The 19,742-nt window shown below is 42.1% G+C and overlaps 1 protein-coding gene across 1 annotated transcript; it reads left to right on the top strand.

The window, feature by feature from the left end:
• Window positions 1-998: 998 nt before the first annotated feature.
• Window positions 999-13,309, top strand: RSPH3 (radial spoke head 3). The gene is made up of 8 exons (XM_033145425.1): window positions 999-1,172; window positions 2,738-2,855; window positions 4,630-4,774; window positions 5,688-5,833; window positions 7,595-7,798; window positions 10,947-11,109; window positions 11,962-12,067; window positions 13,303-13,309. The coding sequence occupies exons 1-8, from the start codon at window positions 1,075-1,077 to the stop codon at window positions 13,307-13,309; spliced, it is 987 nt and encodes a 328-aa protein (XP_033001316.1). The 5' UTR covers window positions 999-1,074.
• Window positions 13,310-19,742: the final 6,433 nt, after the last annotated feature.

Below are 19,742 nucleotides of genomic sequence, written 5' to 3'. Positions count from 1 at the left end.
CAGCACTAGCGTCTTCTCATTTTTTCTTGCAGTGTTGTGCCTGGTGGAAGTATAAAAGTAGTTTTTAAAAATAGCTTTGAAGAGGAGATGTTAAAGACAACAGAAGGACAGGCAAATGCATATAATATGCTTTCCCTGTATATTGTCAGAATCCAAATTAACAGACAATCCTATTCACAAGTAAGACCCACTTAGTTCAGTAGGTGTCAGGAGTGAGTAGGCAGTAACACCATACAAGTTGGAGTTCACTCTTTATTAGCAAGAGCACAATGTACACAGACCTGGAGGAGTGTCGGGCCTAATGAAGCATAGCAGGTCATATACCCAGTAGGTCTTGCCCCATGGATCAGTTGCCAAGACTGAAAGTCCCTGCCTCCCCAGGATTTCCTCCAAGCAATTAGAGACAGCACCTGCATGCTACCAACCTCTGCTTCACCCTCTTCATGCCTCTTCTGGTTCCAGGATACAAGGGGGAACAGGAGCTGGTCACACCAGGAAGGGGAGACACCCATGACTCTTCACCAGCCTGACTCATTTTGGCCTCTTGGTCTCTCTCCTCCCAGCTTCTGATGCTGATTCTGAACTGCTCTCTGCCACAGACTCTCCCAGCTCACTAAGCCCTATTACCTCTTCAGCTTCAGCTTCTGACACCCTTTCCCAATCTTCTCCTTCTTCCCCCTATGACCACTCATTATTGTCCCACCACCATTCCCTGGACTCTGAGCCTTCTTCCCTTGCTGGTTCCTCCCACCATTCCTCTGCAACCAACCAGTCCAATAGGGCTTATTCTGAGAACAGTGGGTACAGAAGTGCAGCCTAAGATACATTTAAGAAAAAGGAGTGACAATTGGCTCTGATAAAATTTATCAGGAAAAGTCTAGAAGTTCAGAATGTTGGAGTTCCAGCTAATCAGCAGAGTTGCCTAACCCGGATCAGTTTACCTTGGCAACCGTTGTGTAGGATGGAACTCCACATTGCCTAGCAACAGTGGGCAAGGAGGATTCTTCTATTATGCCACCAAGACTTTGAAAAGTCTATTAGAACTAAAGTGGATAAAAGTGGACAAATCTCAGAATGACCACAGGCTCAGTGATTTTCAGCCCAAATGGTGCTCCAGACTCTAGTACTTACTCCTATAGCACCCGCCCCCGAGTTGTGCCCTCTAGAAAACGATTTCCAGATCCAACAGATCAGTGAGTAGCATTGCCTGACCATAATAGTCCTAGCATCATCCTCAGTCCCAGAGTGGAGACTGTCTTGGCATGAGCAGGCCCTCACATCTCCAAGTTTGGCTTTTCTACCCTATCTTCTACTCTGCTTCTTCTCTCACATATGCCCACATGAGCAGTAAGTGTGCCCCACTATTGGGGTACCTACTCTAGGGTTGCTGTCTTTCCTCATATAGCTTTCCCTAACCTTGTGCCCTCCAGCCAGATGTTTTTGGACTCCAGTTCCCATCTGCCCCAGTCATGATGGTCAATGGTCAAGGATGAAGGGGCATGTAGGTCGCTTCCTGTTGGGTGTTTACCATGGAAATGGTGCTGTTCACACATGCAAGTTTTCCGCAGTGTCCACACAACATCATCAGCATCGCAATGCCAGCTCATATCCCCTGCTCTATTTAATCTGGATTTTCCCTTCCCATGAAAAATCTGATAAATGTCACTAATGACAGATTCATAAAATCTAAAGAGCAGCAGGCTGGGGAACACTAGAGTTTAAAACGTGGAGATAACAAGTGAACAAATGGTACATCATCATTGTACTCAACTTCTTAAAAAGTAGAATTATCTATTGGTTGCCATGTGAATAATGTGATTTTTAAATTGGTGGTAAAATAGTAGAAAGCGATCTCTTGTACACTGTATATAACAAATGTTCCCTCTCCATGAGAAGGCAAAACCTTGTATCTCTGGATTTTTCTGTAAGTAACAAGAGTTTCCTGCAGCCAATCGGAAGCTGCACTTTGGTTTTCAAACGTTTTGGAAGTCAAACAGACTTCCGGAACGGATTCCATTCGACTTCCAAGGTGTGACTGTAGTTTGTTCAGGGTGGCTGGGAATTGTAACTCCGTAAGGGGTAAACTACAGCACCCAAAATTATTTGAGGGAAAGAAAGTGCTTGAAATGTACTTTAAAGGTATTGTGTGTACACAGCCCTAGTGTAAGAGTGGAGTGGAGGTACCCAGACAGCTATCCTTTGGGGAGGGACAATAGTTCAGTGGCAAAGCACACACCTTGCATCCTAGGTTCAGTCTTTGGCATCTCCAAATGACCAGGTACCAAGGTTTGTGAAAGACTTCCACCCAAGGTCTTAAGAAAATACATCCACAGTGCATACATAATACTACCCTGGGTGGGCAGATAGTTCATCTAAGCAGCTTTATATGTTTTTATGCATTTCTAGGTTGGCAAGTACAGCTTTCTCTATCTTTTGTTTTCCCTTTTTCTTTTGTCCTTCTTCATTTTTGGGTCCTTCTCATACAGGGACAGGAAACCATTTTCAGTTCAACAGCCACATTCCCTTCCGGGCCACATACCAGTGGAGGGCAGAGGAATGAATATGAATTTTACCTTTGTACAGTAGGCTAGTTTCTACACACACACCCCTCTCTGTCCTCCATCCTGGGAGAGTCCCATCAGCTAGCTAGAGAGGCCTGGAGGGCTGCCTTGGCCTGAGGGTCACCATCTCTGTTGTAAGAAATATTGGATTAACAACATTTCAAACTCCACTGAACTTTTTCTTGTCTTAATTTAATGTATTTCAGTGAAGAATACCCAGTCTGCTATGGGAATCTCATGTATGACAGAAGAGTGGTTCGAGGCAACACATATGCTCTTCAGTCATTACCTTGGGTACGTCCTTTTTACACAAATCTTTATATTTTTCTTGAACATGAGAAAACAAGCAAATGGTGGTTGGAAATGCACACATATATGGCTATTACAGATCAGTAGCCCATAAAGAAGAAAAGTGATACAACCTGGAGAAGAAGAATTTACAAATAGGAATGTCAAGTCCAAAATTGGGCATGATGAAAACAACAAAAGATTATGCAGGAGCTGGAAAGAGAGGACTTTTGGGGCGAGATCTGTGGTGGAGGGGAAGAAGAAAGGGAAGGGTTAGAATGGTCAGGAAAGGTATGGGGTGAAGAAAGATTATGGAAAAAAAGAGCTGACCATGAAACTCCGAGACCGGAGGGGGGAAATGGTGTAAGAGGATTAGAAGAAATTTAAAAATTATTTGAAATGATGTGAATTGATAGAAATTTGAAATTGGAATCAGAGGATATTTAAGGCTATAGTAATGCCAGAAGTTAGATTAAGATAGGATATAAGAAGTAGTTAGAATTATGTTATGATAATTTTTATTAGGATTAAAATAGAGTTAAATGTTGATTAATGTTTATAATGATTAAAGGTGAGAAGGAAGATTTTACAATGTTATAAAGTTACTAAAGAAGATTAGAAATGAACGCAGAAGGGAGGATGCGAGGAGGTCCCAAAATAATGTTTATAAATAGGATAAGGATAGTTAAATGAGTGTTTGTTTGTAAGTTTTTTTTGTATTATTTTTGTATTTTTTGTAGTGTTTGTTGTATTTTGTATTTTTTGTCTTTTTTCTATTGTTAAAATTCAATAAATTCTTATTAAGAAAAAAAAGGAAATGCACACATATATCCAAGAGAACACTGTGGTTGGGGCTGGTTCACACGTTAATGTTCATCAAATGATAACTTCAGCATCAAGCAATGACTTGCATGTGTGAATGGGCCGACACAGGTTTAGCAGAGGAATGCTGCAGATTAAGAGGACATGGTTGACAAATATCCTGGGGTAAGGCATGTTTAAAGCATATGGAAAACAATTTTAGAACCTATAGTAGATTCTGGAAGTATCCAGGGAGTCCACAATTATCTCTCCAGGGGAGGAAGAACTTGGGACTGGAAAGTAAATCAGAGGGAATGGTTTTACCAGGATTCTCCAATCTCAGTGCTTTGGGGAAGAGAAGTTTATGTAAATTGCAGTGCTACCTAGAGCACTTACACTGCAACAGATTGAAGGTTATATTTAAGTCCCATTGACCTTAATTCTATGCCTACTTTCTTGAGTCCCCCATTTTTGCAATGCTAATTTCAGGCACGGATGCAACACAGTTTGGACTGAAATGTGGTGGGGGACTTCCCACACTAGGGAAATGCATTCTGCCACATTACTATGCAGTTAAGGTCATGCATTGTTTGGGACCCTTTTTTAATTCTTAGTAGGCGTACATCTGATCAGAATGTATGTTCCATTGACTTCAATGGGATTTAAGCAGGCTAAATTTTCTTTGGATTATTTCTTTGGATTATTCCTGGCCTAGGACTCCAAAGGAAAGAGTTTTGTTTACCAGCCAAAAGAGGAAAAAGAAACCTTAGTTTTTCTCATCTCTACCACCAGTGCTATTTTTCTAGGGAAAAGGGTGCTGGAACTCACCATGAATGCCTCCCTTGTTCTCTTAACATGGCAATGGCTCTCACCTGAGAGGTGCAGAAACTGAGTTCCATTGAGTTCTGGCTGAAATAAAGCCCTGTCTACTGCCCAGGTTGGCTGATATTTTAAGAGGAACTTTCCACCCTTTTTCCAGTGCCCTACTGAAACTGATCCTGTTGAGATTCAGAAGCAACGAGAAGCCCACCGGAAAATGCTTGCCAGAAAGCGATCAAAGGAAGAGAGCGAAATCCATGCCCCTCAGGTTGAGGTTCCCCACCTCCGGACCGATGTGCAGACAGGTAAAGCACCAGAAATCCTTGTGCAGGGCTTTTGCTGACACAACTCATAGGTTGACTCTGACCCACACTATTTCAGTAAAGATTATTGATTGATTGGATTTATTTATATCCTGCCCTTCCTCCAAAAGTAGCCAATGGGAGCCATGCTCAGAGCCACTCTTAGTGGCTCTGAGCCCTGGTGGAAAGAAATCCAGACCTCTCCACCCCAACAAGGGCAGACCAGCTAAAAACAGTTACTGGTAGGTAGCCGTGTTGGTCTGCCATAAGAACAAACTTAGTTGGTCTCTAAGGTGCTACTGGAAGGATTTTTTTTATTTTTTATTTTGTTTCAGCTAAAAACATTTATGGTACATGGGATATAAAATAAATGTGTGGTCTTATTTTTACATTAATGATAAATATGATCATATCCATACCTGTTGAGGATATTAAGAGCCTAATGACTTACCGGTATACCAATAATATAAGCACCCACACAATCATTGCTGAAATTACCATACACTTTGAATGTTAAATTTATACGTGTAACGCAACACAATCAGTATCACATAACAACTTTGTTATAATTGTACAGCGTTCACAGACAAACGTGACCGAGCATAATAAGTTGAGACTACCTTGTCCTAATAATGTCAAAGTGCAGAAGCCAATGTTCATATAAATACTGGGAATTGCTTGGTCCACAGCACAGGTTCGCAAGCCATTATTCTGTGCATGCATTGACCATGAAACATATATTTTGGTAAGAATTACATAAAACATATGCAAGATAGTTGGGCCCCAGGCCCCGTTCTGAATCTTGGTAATTTGTACCAGCTTCCCCAACCCTCACCCCTCTTGTCAGCCCTGCCAATTTTAATTAGCGGAAGCTAGGAGCCCCCTAACCATAGTCTTCATTGTGTCACTGTTTCAGAATTGTACCTGGAAGAGATTGCAGACCGCATTATCGAAGTTGATATGGAATGTCAAACAGATGCATTCCTGCAGAGACCAGACACCCCCTTGTTCGTTCCAGCAAAAACTGGGGCAGATGTAGCTACGCAAATAGAAGAAGGAGAGGTATTCAGAGCTTAATTAACCTGATAAAATTATCTGAGCAGTTAAACCCCTTCTCCTCTTAAATTAAAGCATTCAGAAATGCTCTGCATTCACCACATCGTAAAATTAAATACTGGAAGAACCAAATAGCATGTGGATCAGTCGGCATGCAAGTTCTATCCTTTCCTGTTGACAAAATGCTTCCTAAGTAAATATGATTTAATTGGCCCTTTGGATCCAGTAGAGTTATAAAAAGGTACTATCTCTAGGTAAAGGACCCCTGGACAGTTAAGTCCAGTCAAAGGTGACTATGGGGTACGGCGCTCATGTCGCTTCAGGCCGAGGGAGCTGGTGTTTGTCCACAGACAGCTTTCTGGGTCATGTGGCCAGTATGACTAAACCGCTTCTGGTGCAACAGAACACTGTGATGGAAGTCAGAGTGCATGGAAATGCCATTTACCTTCCCACCACAGTGGTACCTATTTATCTACTTGCACTGGTGTACTTTCAAACTGCTAGGTTGGCAGGAGCTGGGACACAGCAATGGAAGCTCACCCTGTCACGCAGATTCAAACTGCCGACCTTCTGGTCAGCAAGCCCAAGAGGCTCAGTGGTTTAGACCACAGTGCCACCCACTCCTGCTATCTCTGTTGTCCAACAGGCAGTACAGCAATTATCAGAGGCCGAGTGATTATTTTGTTATGCAATGGCAAACAGAGCAAGCGTAGTGCTAGGATTTGTCTTTGTCTTGAATCTATGGCACAAAATCACCTAATGTGGAGGCCTGAAAGAAAATCACCATTCTGCCTACCTCCTTGCCATAATTTGCTACAGGTGGATTTTCTGCATGCTTAAGTGCCCTTTCTCATTTGCTAGCTGAGCACAAAATTAAGTCTAAAAGGGGGAAATAGAGGCAAGTCTATTTTGTCCCTGGCTTCGGTAAATGAATTGGCTACTCCTGAACAACTAACCTGTTTTGGCAAGAGATCTTCTCGAGTGTGCTGTTCCTGAATTACAGGCAGGTTCAGATGAAAAGCAAGTAATTCTAATAGGATATCTGACCCTGCCAGATTTTGCCATGAAACGAGGCTAGAGAATAGGCAACAGCTGGCACAATGGGATGGATCCAGCCATGATCGTGCTTAGACTTGACCCATGGAAATAAACAGAACTTAAATTATGATTAACATAAGCCCCACTATTTTAATGGCTCTAAGCTAAGAATGAATGTCCAGATCCAGCCTACTATCTCCCCCTGCTAGATTTTGTTAGCAGCCTTGGATTTTTCTTCTGGACAGAGTTTGTTTCAAGTTCCAAGTAATGTAAAAATAGTTAAGACTTCAGCATTTGCTGTTATTAGTGTTACTGTTTGTCTGTCATTTGCAAAAGGTCAACATGCTCCTCCTTGCAAGTGCCTTATCTAGGGTTGCCATGTTTCAAAAAGTAAGAACTTTTTTAGGAAGACCCCAACATTTTTGAGGTTGGTTTTTTATTTTAGGAAAACCCAAAAGTTTTTGAACTTTTTTTACAAAAGCGTGATTTTTCGATTGACTTGAAATCCCATCCAGACGTCAATTCCGCCTTTATAATCCCATGGTAATGTCCGGGAAAATGTGGACATATGGCAACCCATGCCTTATCTCAGTGACCCTTGCAACAACCTTGTCACCAATGAAAGGCTCATTTGTAATTTCAGCAATTGTTTCAGAAGTCAGTTCTTTCTCTTCCCCTTCATAAAACATAACATTATATGTTGACTCAGCACTGGCTTTTTATCCTCAGCTCTTTGACTTCGATATTGAAGTCAGACCAATTGTTGAAGTTTTAGTTGGAAAAACCGTGGAGCAAGCTTTGCTGGAAGTCACGGAGGAAGAAGAGCTGGCCAATCTTCAGGCGCACCAGTTCGGATATCATGAACTGCGCAACGCAGAGCTGGCTGAAGTACAGCGCCTTGAACAACAAGAGACACGACGAAAGGAGGAAAAGGTATAGCTGATGTGAACCCAAGTTTGCTTGTTCATTTGAAAAACCTGCTCTTCATTCTTATACAGTGGTACCTTGGTTTACAACCATAATCCACTCCAGAGGTCCGTTTGTAAACCAAAACAGGTTGTAACCCAAGGCACGCTTTCGCCAATGGGGCCTCCCAAAAAAATTTCATAATACCCCCCCCCCCCAAAAAAAAGGTTGCAAACAGGCACACACACTTCCGGGTTTGACATGTTTGTAATCCAAAACATATGCAAACCAAGACATATGAAAACCAAGGTACCATTGTAACCACAGACACATCATAATAAATGTAATACAGTCATACCTTGGAAGTCAAACGGAATCCGTTCCGGAAGTCCATTCAACTTCCAAAACATTCAGAAACACAAGCATGGCTTCTGATTGGCTGCAGGAAGCTCCTGCAGCCAATCGGAAGCCGCAGAAGCTGCACCAGACGTTCAGCTTCTGAAAATCGTTCAAAAACCAGAGCACTCACTTCCAGGTTTCAATTGTTCGGGAGCCAAGGCGTTTGAGATCCAAGGTATGACTGTACAGAATAAGACCACCATTACAACCTTAGTACAGTTAATAGGAAACAAGTCAGGTAGGGCAAACCTTCCCATCTCCACCAGTAGCGGATGGAGTGATGAGGCAGTGGGGCTCACTTGACCTCCCAAAAGCTGAGTTGCTGCTGGTTACTGGGAAGTGGGGAGAGGCAAGGCAGCCTGGAGATTGGCGAAATACAAATACACCACCATCTTTATTTGGACCATTTATATACCACTTAATTACAATCATCTCTAAGTGGTGTACAAATAAAGCAAAGAGCTGTATTTGAGTAAATTTTACTCAGAGTATACTTATTGAAATGACGGGACCTAACTTTGCAACATTCAATCATTTCAGTGGGTGGAATTTAGTGTAGCACTAAGGGAATCGTTCCACCAGTTCAAGCATTTCTGCTTGCCGAATGGAGAGAACTCCCCTTGTCTCCCCCACACACTATTGTAGTGGATCTCCCAAGCCTTCAGAGCAGATATGGGAGAGGCACATGGGGAGGAGAGAGGGACAAAACCCCATTGTGCTAGCAGGAGTCCTCACACTGGCTTCCACCAATGGAACAAGGTAGTTGAATCGGTCCACTCTGAGTAAAACTTACGGTACTTGAAAACCACCCAAAATCTGTTAAAAGCTAACAATAAAATCAGAAACAGCCTTTTTTTCATAATTCTATTTATATTTTTTCAGTATTACAATTTCCGAAACCATATTCATATTGAAATCAACATTTCCCTCATTCACAACTTACTTTATAATAAAACAGTCATGTACGACTTCCCTTCCCTGGTTCCTTTGATTTTCCCACCATTCCTGCATATTCTTATATATCCATTTAGTTCTCTTTTCTCTTTATTATCCCTCTGTTTTCTATTATGATATTGAATTTACCTTAATCTTGCTAACATTTTCACATGTTTACAATTATTTTCCAAATACTCCACAAAGTTTTTCCATTCCTCTTTATTTACTTGATTTTCTGGTTCTCTTATTTTACTAATTAAACCTGCTGACTCTGCATATTCTAACATTTTTAATTGCCAATCCTCCTTATTAGGGACTTCACTCACCCTCCATTTCTGCGCTAACAAGATCTGAGCTGCAGTAGTGGCATACATAAATATCTTTTTCTGACACCTGGGTACTTCCGTCTGTACCATTCCCAAAAAGGAATGCCTCTGGTTTGGGGGGGAAGGTTTTTTAAACATTTTTTCCATCTCATTATATACTATTTCCCAATACTCTTTAACTATTTTGCATGCCCACCACATATGGAAGAATGTTCCTTCTGCTTCTTTACATTTCCAACATACATCAGATTCAGATTTATAAATCAGAAACGACTTTAAATGCATTCTGAAATTACCAACAACAACAACAACAACAACAAAATCTTAGGTCGTTATCATAAGTTCAATATGTTCTGCTCAACTGAGACAAACTAGCAACCATTTGTAGCCAAAGTACTGGTTCTCAAATTCCAAGTCTCAAATCAAGTTTGTTTACACTTTATCAGACCTCATTGAAGTCATCTAAATCTAACATCATGTCAGAAGGACAGCCTGCCACAAATAAAACGAGACAAGCTGATATTGATCCATCTAGTAGCTACTTAACAAATATGATGGATAGGCATACACATACAAGTGGATTTGGGACTGTGTAGCTACATGCCACACTCATAGTATCTGAAGACAGGTTGGGTTTCACCAGTGGAATATGGCCAGAGCTGTGTTTTGGCAGAACTAAAGGGGGCAAAAGAGAAAAGCACAATAGGGGAAATAGACAGTGCTGATGGTGCACCTCACCTGGTCACCTGGGAGCAATTGTCACTCACCACAGGTAACCAGGCAACCACTTAGTTAGAAAGCTGTCTTGTTTCATCAAAGGCCAGGCCATAAACTTTGCCATCAGCAGACAGGCATAGGTGTCATCACACAAAGGCATGGTATGGTGGACTAAAATACAAAATCGGTAACCAGAAATAGTTCCTTTGCTGGACTCCAGATCCCATCATCCCTGAGCATTGACCATGCTGGCTACAGCTGATGGGAGCTGGGGTCCAATAACATCTTCAGACCGCAGGTTCTCTACCTTTGCTTCATAGATTTGCTCAGTGGAAGAAAATAAGCTTTTGAAGGCCTGGGATGAAGTACATGCCGTATTGTTTTCTCCAGTTTCCATTTCTTGTATCATTTTTTCTTTTTATTAATATCTGGTCACAAAAATGATTTCTTCACACATTGCACAAATGAATAAAGAGCCAGCTTCATAGTGAGATAATCTCATTAAAAGCAATTAATTGGATTCTTACAGTTTCTTTTGTCGGGATTCAGCAAGCTTTTCAGCACTTAATTGAAGGAGTTTTTTAAGCCCTGGTTTTTTGTTTGTTTTAGAGCACTGGCATATTTTATGCAGAGATTGGGTGTCCATCTGTCATGTATTATTTAGTTGAGATTCCTGCATTTCATGGGGTTGGATTAGATGACCTTTAGGTTCCCTTCCAGCTCTACAATTCTATGGTTCTATAGAAAAATGTCTACATTGCTTGAAGTTAAATGCACCCTTTCCTTATTATTTAAAGGAACGCCGTAAAGCGCAGCAGGTCAAAACAAATACAAAGTCGGCAGAAGTCAAGCAGAGAATTTCATCTCGAGCCTTTTCTCTGCAATACTTGTCGAACCTCATTCCTTCAGTCTTTAATGATCTTCATAATAAGGGTTTCTTCTTCGATATCATAGAAAGAGGTATGTATCATTCTTTACTGCACACAAGCTTTTAAAATGGGAATTTCTGCATCACAAAGTTCAGGGCTGATTAACCCCCAGCTCAGGTTTAATCAGGCCTCCTCAAACAATTTTTTCTGGTCCTCCAATTCTGGTGGCACCGGCGAAAAAGAAAAAGACACATATTTAAACCTCTCCACCCAGTCCACCACCTTAACAGGGATGCATCTCACCCCTCCCTAGTCATCAGATCAACAACCCTTTTGATAACACCCCACGCCATGATCCGTGGATCCACATGGACTGTGTGCTTATGTGTGTCCTGTGTGTATACAACCGTGTGAAGGTAGCCTGGCATATAGTTGGCGAAGGGTGAAAGTGCCCCTCAGATCAAAAAACAGGTTAGCCCCCTGGTGGAAAGAATCAGCTAAAATGAACTGAACAAGGGGACACACACAGAGAGAGAGACGTCTGCAGACAGCTGAGATATTTTGGAGTATTAAAAAGAAGAGATGTGTATTTCAGACCACTCAGCTTAGAACAGAACCGGTCATCTTTGCTTGTTCCAGAAGGAAGTCTTCTGTGAAGCAGTGCATAATTGAACTGCTACAAAACGTAGTGATGCCCACCAATTTAGATGACTTTCAAACAGGGCACAAGTCAGGGTGGCTATGTATTGCCTCCCATCTTGGAGGCAGTACGCTTCTTGAATATCAGTTGCTAGGCAGCACAAGAGGGGAGATGTTCCTGCGCTCCTGTCCTGCCTTTCAGCTTCCCAGAGGCATCCGGGTGGCTATTGTGTGGGCAGAAGGATGGCCTTGTGGGTCTTTGGACTGATCCAGGTGGACTCTTTTGCTCTCTTACATCATATAGATATTGAGAAAGATTTCCTTCCATATGTGATGGGCAGCGCAGTAAAAAGAATGGCGTCGAACCAGCTAGGAAGAATAATGACTGACAGTAAGTTAATAGAAATAAGGTAATACAGACTAGCTAACATTCTGCCATACTGATTACAGAACAGCAAAATCATGTTACTGTGATCAGGGACTCATCTACATTAGTAAAGAAACAGTGATTTGAATGCTCTATAAACATGCAACACCAGATGGTGCCAGAGAGCAGGAAATTAAAAAACTCAATTTTCGCTAGAGATTATTTTCTTTTGTTAACAAGATCTAATTTCTGACTTATTTTTCCTCCTGTTTAGATCCACCCCAGGTGTGTTCTCATGGACCGTACTTATTAACAAACAAACAAACAAACAATTGAGCATTACAAGTATATTTCACCATGGCTGTTATAAACACATTTATTGTTAGAACTCAGCTTGCAAATTATCCATGAAGAATTAATGTAGCTAAACTTAAGTCCAAATGTCAGCCCAATTTTGTTGTTGGTACATAATAAGACTGATTCGAAAAGTATTGAGAAAACCTAGAATGACAAGCCCCAAAACAGGAATGTTTATTGAACTATTGTGAATAAGTAGTTCTGGGCTGCACCCCATTGAATTCCACTCAAAGTAGGCCCAGTGACATTAATGGACCTTAGTTAGCTGTCGTCTGTTAGCTACAGTGGGTCAACTTGTGGCTAATGTTCATGGCTGCCATATGTGTGGGGGGAAACTCAACAATTTTGGAGTCTTCCTAAAAAAAAAAGCTCTGCAACTTTTGGGGTGTTCTGGTCTTTTTACTTTTTTAAATATGGGAACTTCTGTTTCTAACTGTGTGTTTCATAGAATCATGTTGAGTTAGTGAGGATCTTATAGAGTATATTATCCAACTACTGCTCAGTTCAAGAAACCCAGAGTGGGACTTTTGACTGTCTTAGGGAAGCAGACCAAGGCAACCCAAGTTTCAAACATGATTTGCTGTGCTGGGAAATCATGTATGTGTCACTGGTTTTTTTAGGACATGCAAATCTAAAGACAATACAGTGCATTTTTCTGGGGGGACGCAGGGGGACGCATACCCCCTGTGAATCTAAGTTTTGCCTCATTGAGGGGCAGTATTTAAATATGAGTAGGAAAACGAGAGTACTGTACCCCTAAATATATTTTTTAAAGAAAAAAAGCACTGGGCATATATATCTCTTGACTATCATTGATCTTGTTAAGGAACCCCAAAAACAAGACAACAGCCAGAGATGAAAAGCACTTTCCTGCACATATAAACCTCTGTTTCTTTAATTTTCTATTTTTCTTGCATTTAGTTTCTGACCTATGTATGTTGTATGAACTATGTATTCTTTTCCTATTGATATCCAATATCCCCTGAGCCCTTGTGGACAATTATTTATGCATCAAAATAAATCAGTACAATTGCCGTGCTGACTATAGCTTCAAATGAATTATCTAAATGGCTCATTCGATAAACTTCCATTCAAAGCAATTTAAATTTTCAGGCTTAATTAATGACGTGGTTGGAAAGAGGTTGAAGGACTTCGCTGAAAATAAGCCAATTGGTCGCCTACCACGACGTCAAAAATCGGGGGGAAATGCTCGTTTCCCTACTACTGGATATTAAAGTGACTAAACTCCAAAGAAGCAGGTAATGGGAAAGAAAGTATTGGTCCTGTCAAAATGATATACAGCCTTATGATAATCAGGATGATGGTGATAATCTCAATGACCGCTGGTGGCCCTGCAGGGACCAGGGCCGCACTGCCCATGAGGCGAGGTGAGGCAATTGCCTCAGGTGGCAGATCCTCCACTCCTGGCTGCCTGCTTTGCCAAAATCTGCAGGGGGCAGCAGAGGAGGAAGAAAGGTGGGCACTGCGGCGGCGGCGGGGAGGGCCAGCATTTTCTGTTTGGCCTGGAGTGGCGGAAGTGGAGCCTCCATGGCTGGCCCTGGCGGCGACAGTTTTTATTGGGATCGCAGCTGGGGAAGGAAAGCTAAACCTCCCCTACACACCCACTGTAGTGCCCATGAAAATGACTCCACCCTCCAGACACACATGCCAGGTATTTACAAATCCAGATGTGTTTGCTAGCTATGCAATTAAAGTAATGTTTACTTAGGCCCTGGGATAATGAAGGCACGGAGGGATTTGACCACTCACATAGCCACTCACAATTATTTAAACGATAGAAGATGGATTCAGGCATTATTAGAACTGAGGTTCAAGAAGTCGTGTGAATGCTGCAGGCAACAGCCCTGTGCTCACATACCCGTTCATGGCTTTGCTAGATCCAGTTTCAACCTTCACTTGTTCAGCAGAAAAATATTCTACCCATGCTCAGTTAAAGGTGCTTAGATGCCTCCTTGGGACTGCAAAACCTCATTACGCAGGGCTCCTCAGCTTAGGGAAGCTTCTGAGGGCATTCAGCTACATATTCTTAGAAGCTCCCTTCAATCCTTTTCACTGAAGATGCAAAGGTTGAAAACAGCGCCCATGTGGATGTTTGCAGGTGGGGGAGTGAAGTGTGTGTGCATGGCCCCAAATGAGTTATTGCAATAATTATTTATTATTATTATTATTATTATTATTATTATTATTATTAATTTCTTATACCCCACCCACCTGGCTGGGTTTCCCCAGCCATTCTGCGCAGCTCTTAATAACACCAGTTCTAATAACACCAGAATAAGGCTTGTGTTAAGAACATTTTTATTCCCATTCAAATGGATGAGATTTTAAAATGTTTTAACACTGGCTGGATCAAACCTTATCAAACACATAACTTTAAAATAGTGTAGATTTTAATCCCTGCACTGATGCTCAATAAGTTTTACCACTAGATGTCAGTAATGCCATTAGAAACCCAAAATTACACACCTCTTGATGAATGCATTTGCTTTTTACCCATAAAACTTCTGGCTTGCTGAAGGTGTATGCATTCCTTAATAGAGCAATCTGATGCAAGCCTACTCAGACTTGTTGAATCCAGTGGGACACTGGGATACACTAGGATAATAATCAGAAGTTTAAAGACAATTTGCGGTTGCTGTTGCATCTTTCACAATCACTCTGGCCAACTTTTATCAGTGAAAAACAAGGCCAGAGTTTGTGTTGAGGTGTAACTCAGATTGCTGTTATCAACGCCCAATGTCCCGTCCCCCCCCCCCAAAAAAAATCCTATATCTGAGCTAGGTTTCCTTGGGAATTCAAACATAGCCAGGTCAGGAGCATATCTACGTGTGCAATTCCAATTATCCCTTTGTAATAATCTCAAGAGTAGTATGCCTGTCTCTATTAGGGATGGAGAACCTGTAGACCTCCAGCTGGTGCTGGATTGAAACTTCCAAATTGACCATGTTCACTGCAGCTAATGAAAACTAGACTCCAACATCTGGAGAGCCATGCGTGAGCCACTCCTCTTTGAGCATGTACCAGTGATAGTGGTGAATCACACCATTTACATGTTGAAAGACTCTTGGGAGCAAGAGAGATCTGCATTGGCTCCCAGTACGTTTCCGAGCACAATTCAAAGTGTTGGTGCTGACCTTCAAAACCCTAAACAGCCTCTGTCCTGTATACCTGAAGGAGCATCTCCACCCCCATTGTTCAGCCCAGACACTGAGGTCCAGCTCCGAGGGCCTTTTGGCGGTTCCCTCACTGTGAAAAGTGAGGTTACAGGGAACCAGGCAAAGGGCCTTCCCGGTAGTGGCGCCTGCCCTGTGGAACGCCCTCCCATCAGATGTCAAGGCAATAAGCAAGGCAATCTTACTTTTAAAAGACATCTGAAAGCAGCCCTGTTTAGGGAAGTTTTTAATGTTTAATGCTGTATTGTATTTTAATATTCGGTTGGGAGCTGCCCAAAGTGGCTGGGGAAACCCAGCTAGATGGTTGGGGTTATAAATTTATTATTATTATTATTATTATTATTATTATTATTATTATTAAGTCAGGGAAAGGCCTTTCTTTCAGATCCTACTTGGCTAAATGGACCATTGGTTTGACACAGTATAAGCAGGCCCAACATTAGTGGTCAGCCTGGTCAGGCAACTTGGCTGAGGGCTTTGGGGATCAGAAAGACTGTCACTGACCAGCCTGATCCTCCTGTTGTCACCAGACACAAATGCACACTGGCCTCCCAGATATGTTCTGGTGATGGGCAGCTGTGCCACTTTTGAATGGGAACCAAACTTGACTCCTGTCTGCAGTGACCACTTACCATGTTAATGGTAAAGGTAAAGGGACCTAATGGTAAAGGTAAAGGGACCCCTGACCGTTAGGTCCAGTCGCGGACGACTCTGGGGTTGGGGTGCTCATCTCGCTTTATTGGCTGAGGGAGCAGGCCTACAGCTTCCGGGTCATGTGGCCAGCATGACTAAGCCGCTTCTGGCGAACCAGAGCAGCGCACGGGAACCCCGTTTACCTTCCCACCAGAGCAGTACCTATTTATCCACTTGCACTTTGATGTGCTTTCAAACTTCTAGGTTGGCAGGAGCAGGGGCCAAGCAACAGGAGCTCACTCCATTGCGGTGATTCAAACTGCCGACCTTCTGATCGGCAAGCCCTAGGCTCTGTGATTTAGACCACAGTGCCAATCAGGCAGTTTTAGGGTGGCGTGACTGGTGAGGCGGCACTGGGCGCCACACTGCAGGGAGCACCAAAACAATGCTTTAGAAAAGAGTACAAGAGGCATGGAGGGGCTGAATTTTGGCATTGCACAGGGCGCCACTGAAATCTGAGAGCCCAAGGTCCGCCACTACCGAAATGCAATGGCTGATCCGCTGCCCATCACTAAAGAATGTCTGAAGACATGGCAGAGAGAGGAGAGTGACTGAGGGAACAGCAGCAGACAAAATATGTGGAACTACAGTGGCAAGCAGCAGCACTGGACAGGGGAACCTGGTGGGCATTAGATGAGAGCCCATACAGTGGTACCTCGTACTTCATTCATTCTGGAGGTCCATTCTTAACCTGAAGCACCACTTTAGCTAATGGGACCTCCCATTGCTGCTGCACCGCCAGAGCACAATTTCTGTTCTCATCCTGAAGCAAAGCTCTTAACCTGAAGTGTTATTTCTGGGTTAGTGCAGTCTGTAACCTGAAGCGTTCTCTAACCCGAGGTACCACTGTATAGGTGACTCCTACTGAAGTCCAAGTCAGACTGAACATTCCTTTCACACAGCTCTTCCTAATAGTCTTCTTGCTTATGATGTGTTTGATCAGAATTTGCCAGAACCAATATCTGCTGATGAGTAAGCCTTCTCAATGAACGCACATTTGCAGGCGGATGCTGAGTCACATTAATGGATTATGTTAGGTGTGGTTATGTACCAGCTCTTAGAACTGGAAATCTTGGCCACTTGTAATAGGGAAGAGCTGAGACCTTTCTTCTTTTCTAGAATCTCTAGATATTTCTGATATACAGGAGCCAGAGCAAGCTAGTTTTATTTATAATTTGTTCATTTAAACAATTTATATTAACTACAATAGTCCCTAAGCAGTTTACAAAGCTACAGTATAATGCTACAATGAATACATGCCTTTTAAAACAGATCTGGGCCCAGGGACGGTGAACGTGTGGTCTGTAGATGGCAGCTGGACTATAACTTCCATCATTCTTGAACAAACAGGCTGGGGCTGATGGGAGTTGGAGTCCAACCAGTAATGTTCCCACTGAAAGCAGACATGCACTTACCATTTTGGTATTTCATCACTGACTGAAATCATTTCTGTTTTGCCATGCATTTCCAGAGAATTTGATTTAGTGTCAGTCATTTGTTCTCTGTTTCCTTATTTCGTATTTTTATTCTTTTAACACCACCGTTTTTAAAAATGTGTTGGCAGTTTGGAAATACTCTTATAAACTGGCTAAAAAAATAAATCTGGAGGAACACTATCCCATATGGCTGCAAGGACATATGTAACCTGATGTGCTTGGAGGACTGCCCTCTGTATTCCAGAGGTGGGCGCTGTGGCTTTGTTTTGCCACAGTTACACTTCATCTGTGGGCAGAGGTGTAAACCAGGGGGAGTTGCGAGGGGGGTTCTCGTTTCCAGGAGTTTTTTTTTCTGGTTGAGTCAGACACTGTGAGCTGAATGCATCAGACCAGGTGGAACGGCAGGATGTATTTACTCTGCCACCTCAGGTATACCTCAAAAGCATGTGTATTGCTATGCCAACAGTTCAAGTGGAACCTTGCTACTTAAAAGAGCACCGCTGCATTCCACTGTAGAAAAGCAGTGTAATCTTTAACCACATCTGAAAATAGCCCTACCTTTTCAAAACTGAACAGTCTCTTGTGCCTGCTCTGTAGAACAATCTGAAGTTGTTAATTAAGCCCATGTTATAAAGCCAAGTTTGAAAGTGAAGTACCGAGAGAATTAATTATTACATGTTCTGAAGGGTCTAAGTGATGGTCCTTCAAGCATCACTGTCTGGGCAGCAAGTCTACATGTGTAGATTTCTTTGGCTCTCTAATTCTTTGGAGTAAATGAAGCAGTGACTTGTATGGAGCAGCCAGCCCCACTTTGCCAGGTGACCCTGTAACACAGTGGTGGAGCTTAGGCTTTGCCATGTCAAAAGACCCCAGGTTCAATCCCTGTCTGAAACCCTGGAAAGTTGCTGCCACTCTGTGTAGACAATACTAGGCTAGATGGGGACCTTCTGGATGCAAAGCAGATGCTCTGAACAATCAGCAAGTAGATACAATGATACTGTCTAATAACAAAGGTTTGGATTTGTATCAAGCAATTGTTTCTCTGTAATATATATATATTACATGTATATGTATATGTAATGTATATGTATATGTATGTATGTATATTCACGGCAGAGTTAAGAAATTAGTGCATCTGATTTCAATGGGAAAGTTAAGCAGGTATTTAACTTTCTCCTGCTGAAATCATTGTTGAACTTTTAAATGTTTGGCTGGATAGCGCCGTAAGTCTTGATGCAATGTACTTTTAAGATACAGTAATGGTGTGAATTGGAGGTGATAAAACAAAAGAATGAATGAAATCAAGCACTTCTTAAAAAGTGATGTAGAGCCAAGTTCTCTGAACCCTTTCCAGGCTGTCAATGTCCTTGCTTACACATTCAAAATGGGCTCTCTCCAGCATGAAGGTTATAAAGCATTTTTAAATACTTAGATGATAAAAGAGACACTGCACAGTTTTAACATAAACTTTTCTGTGTTTTAACAGGGATCTTTAATATATTCAAGAAGATTGCACATCGTTATCTGGGAACATCAACCAAATAGTGAATTTGTCCTGCTGAAAATTATCCCCAGGGCAAATAATAAAATGAAAATTACTGGGGGGGGGGTTCCTAATGTTGGCAAACTTGATCATTTTATTACAACAAAATTGTTTGTTCTAATCTTAACTGTATGTTTTGCCCTTATTTCTCTTATTAGATATTGTTATAAACCACAGGATAGTAAGCTTTTAAAATGAGAAGAAAATTACATGAATGTTGTATGTGTATATTTTTCAGTACTTAGGGGGTGAGATCCAAGGTAGATCCAAGCAGGGATCTACTCGCACAATGGGACTTCTGCTTCTCCTTCCTCTTGCAGTCCTCCTTAAGCTCACCAAATCTGTGCTGGACTGTTGGCACAGGTTTGGGGGAGATGTGGGGGGGGGGCGAGAAACCAGAAGTCCCACTGTCTAAGCAAATTTTCATTGCCCTAGCAGGCAGACACCACCAGATGTTGCCCAGAGCTTTGAATATGCTGTTTTTATTCATTTTAA

Source organism: Lacerta agilis, chromosome 3 (genome assembly GCF_009819535.1).
Source record: "Lacerta agilis isolate rLacAgi1 chromosome 3, rLacAgi1.pri, whole genome shotgun sequence".
NCBI lineage: Eukaryota > Metazoa > Chordata > Lepidosauria > Squamata > Lacertidae > Lacerta > Lacerta agilis.
Note: the sequence above shows the minus strand (reverse complement) of the source record. Positions and strands in the feature narration are given on the sequence as shown.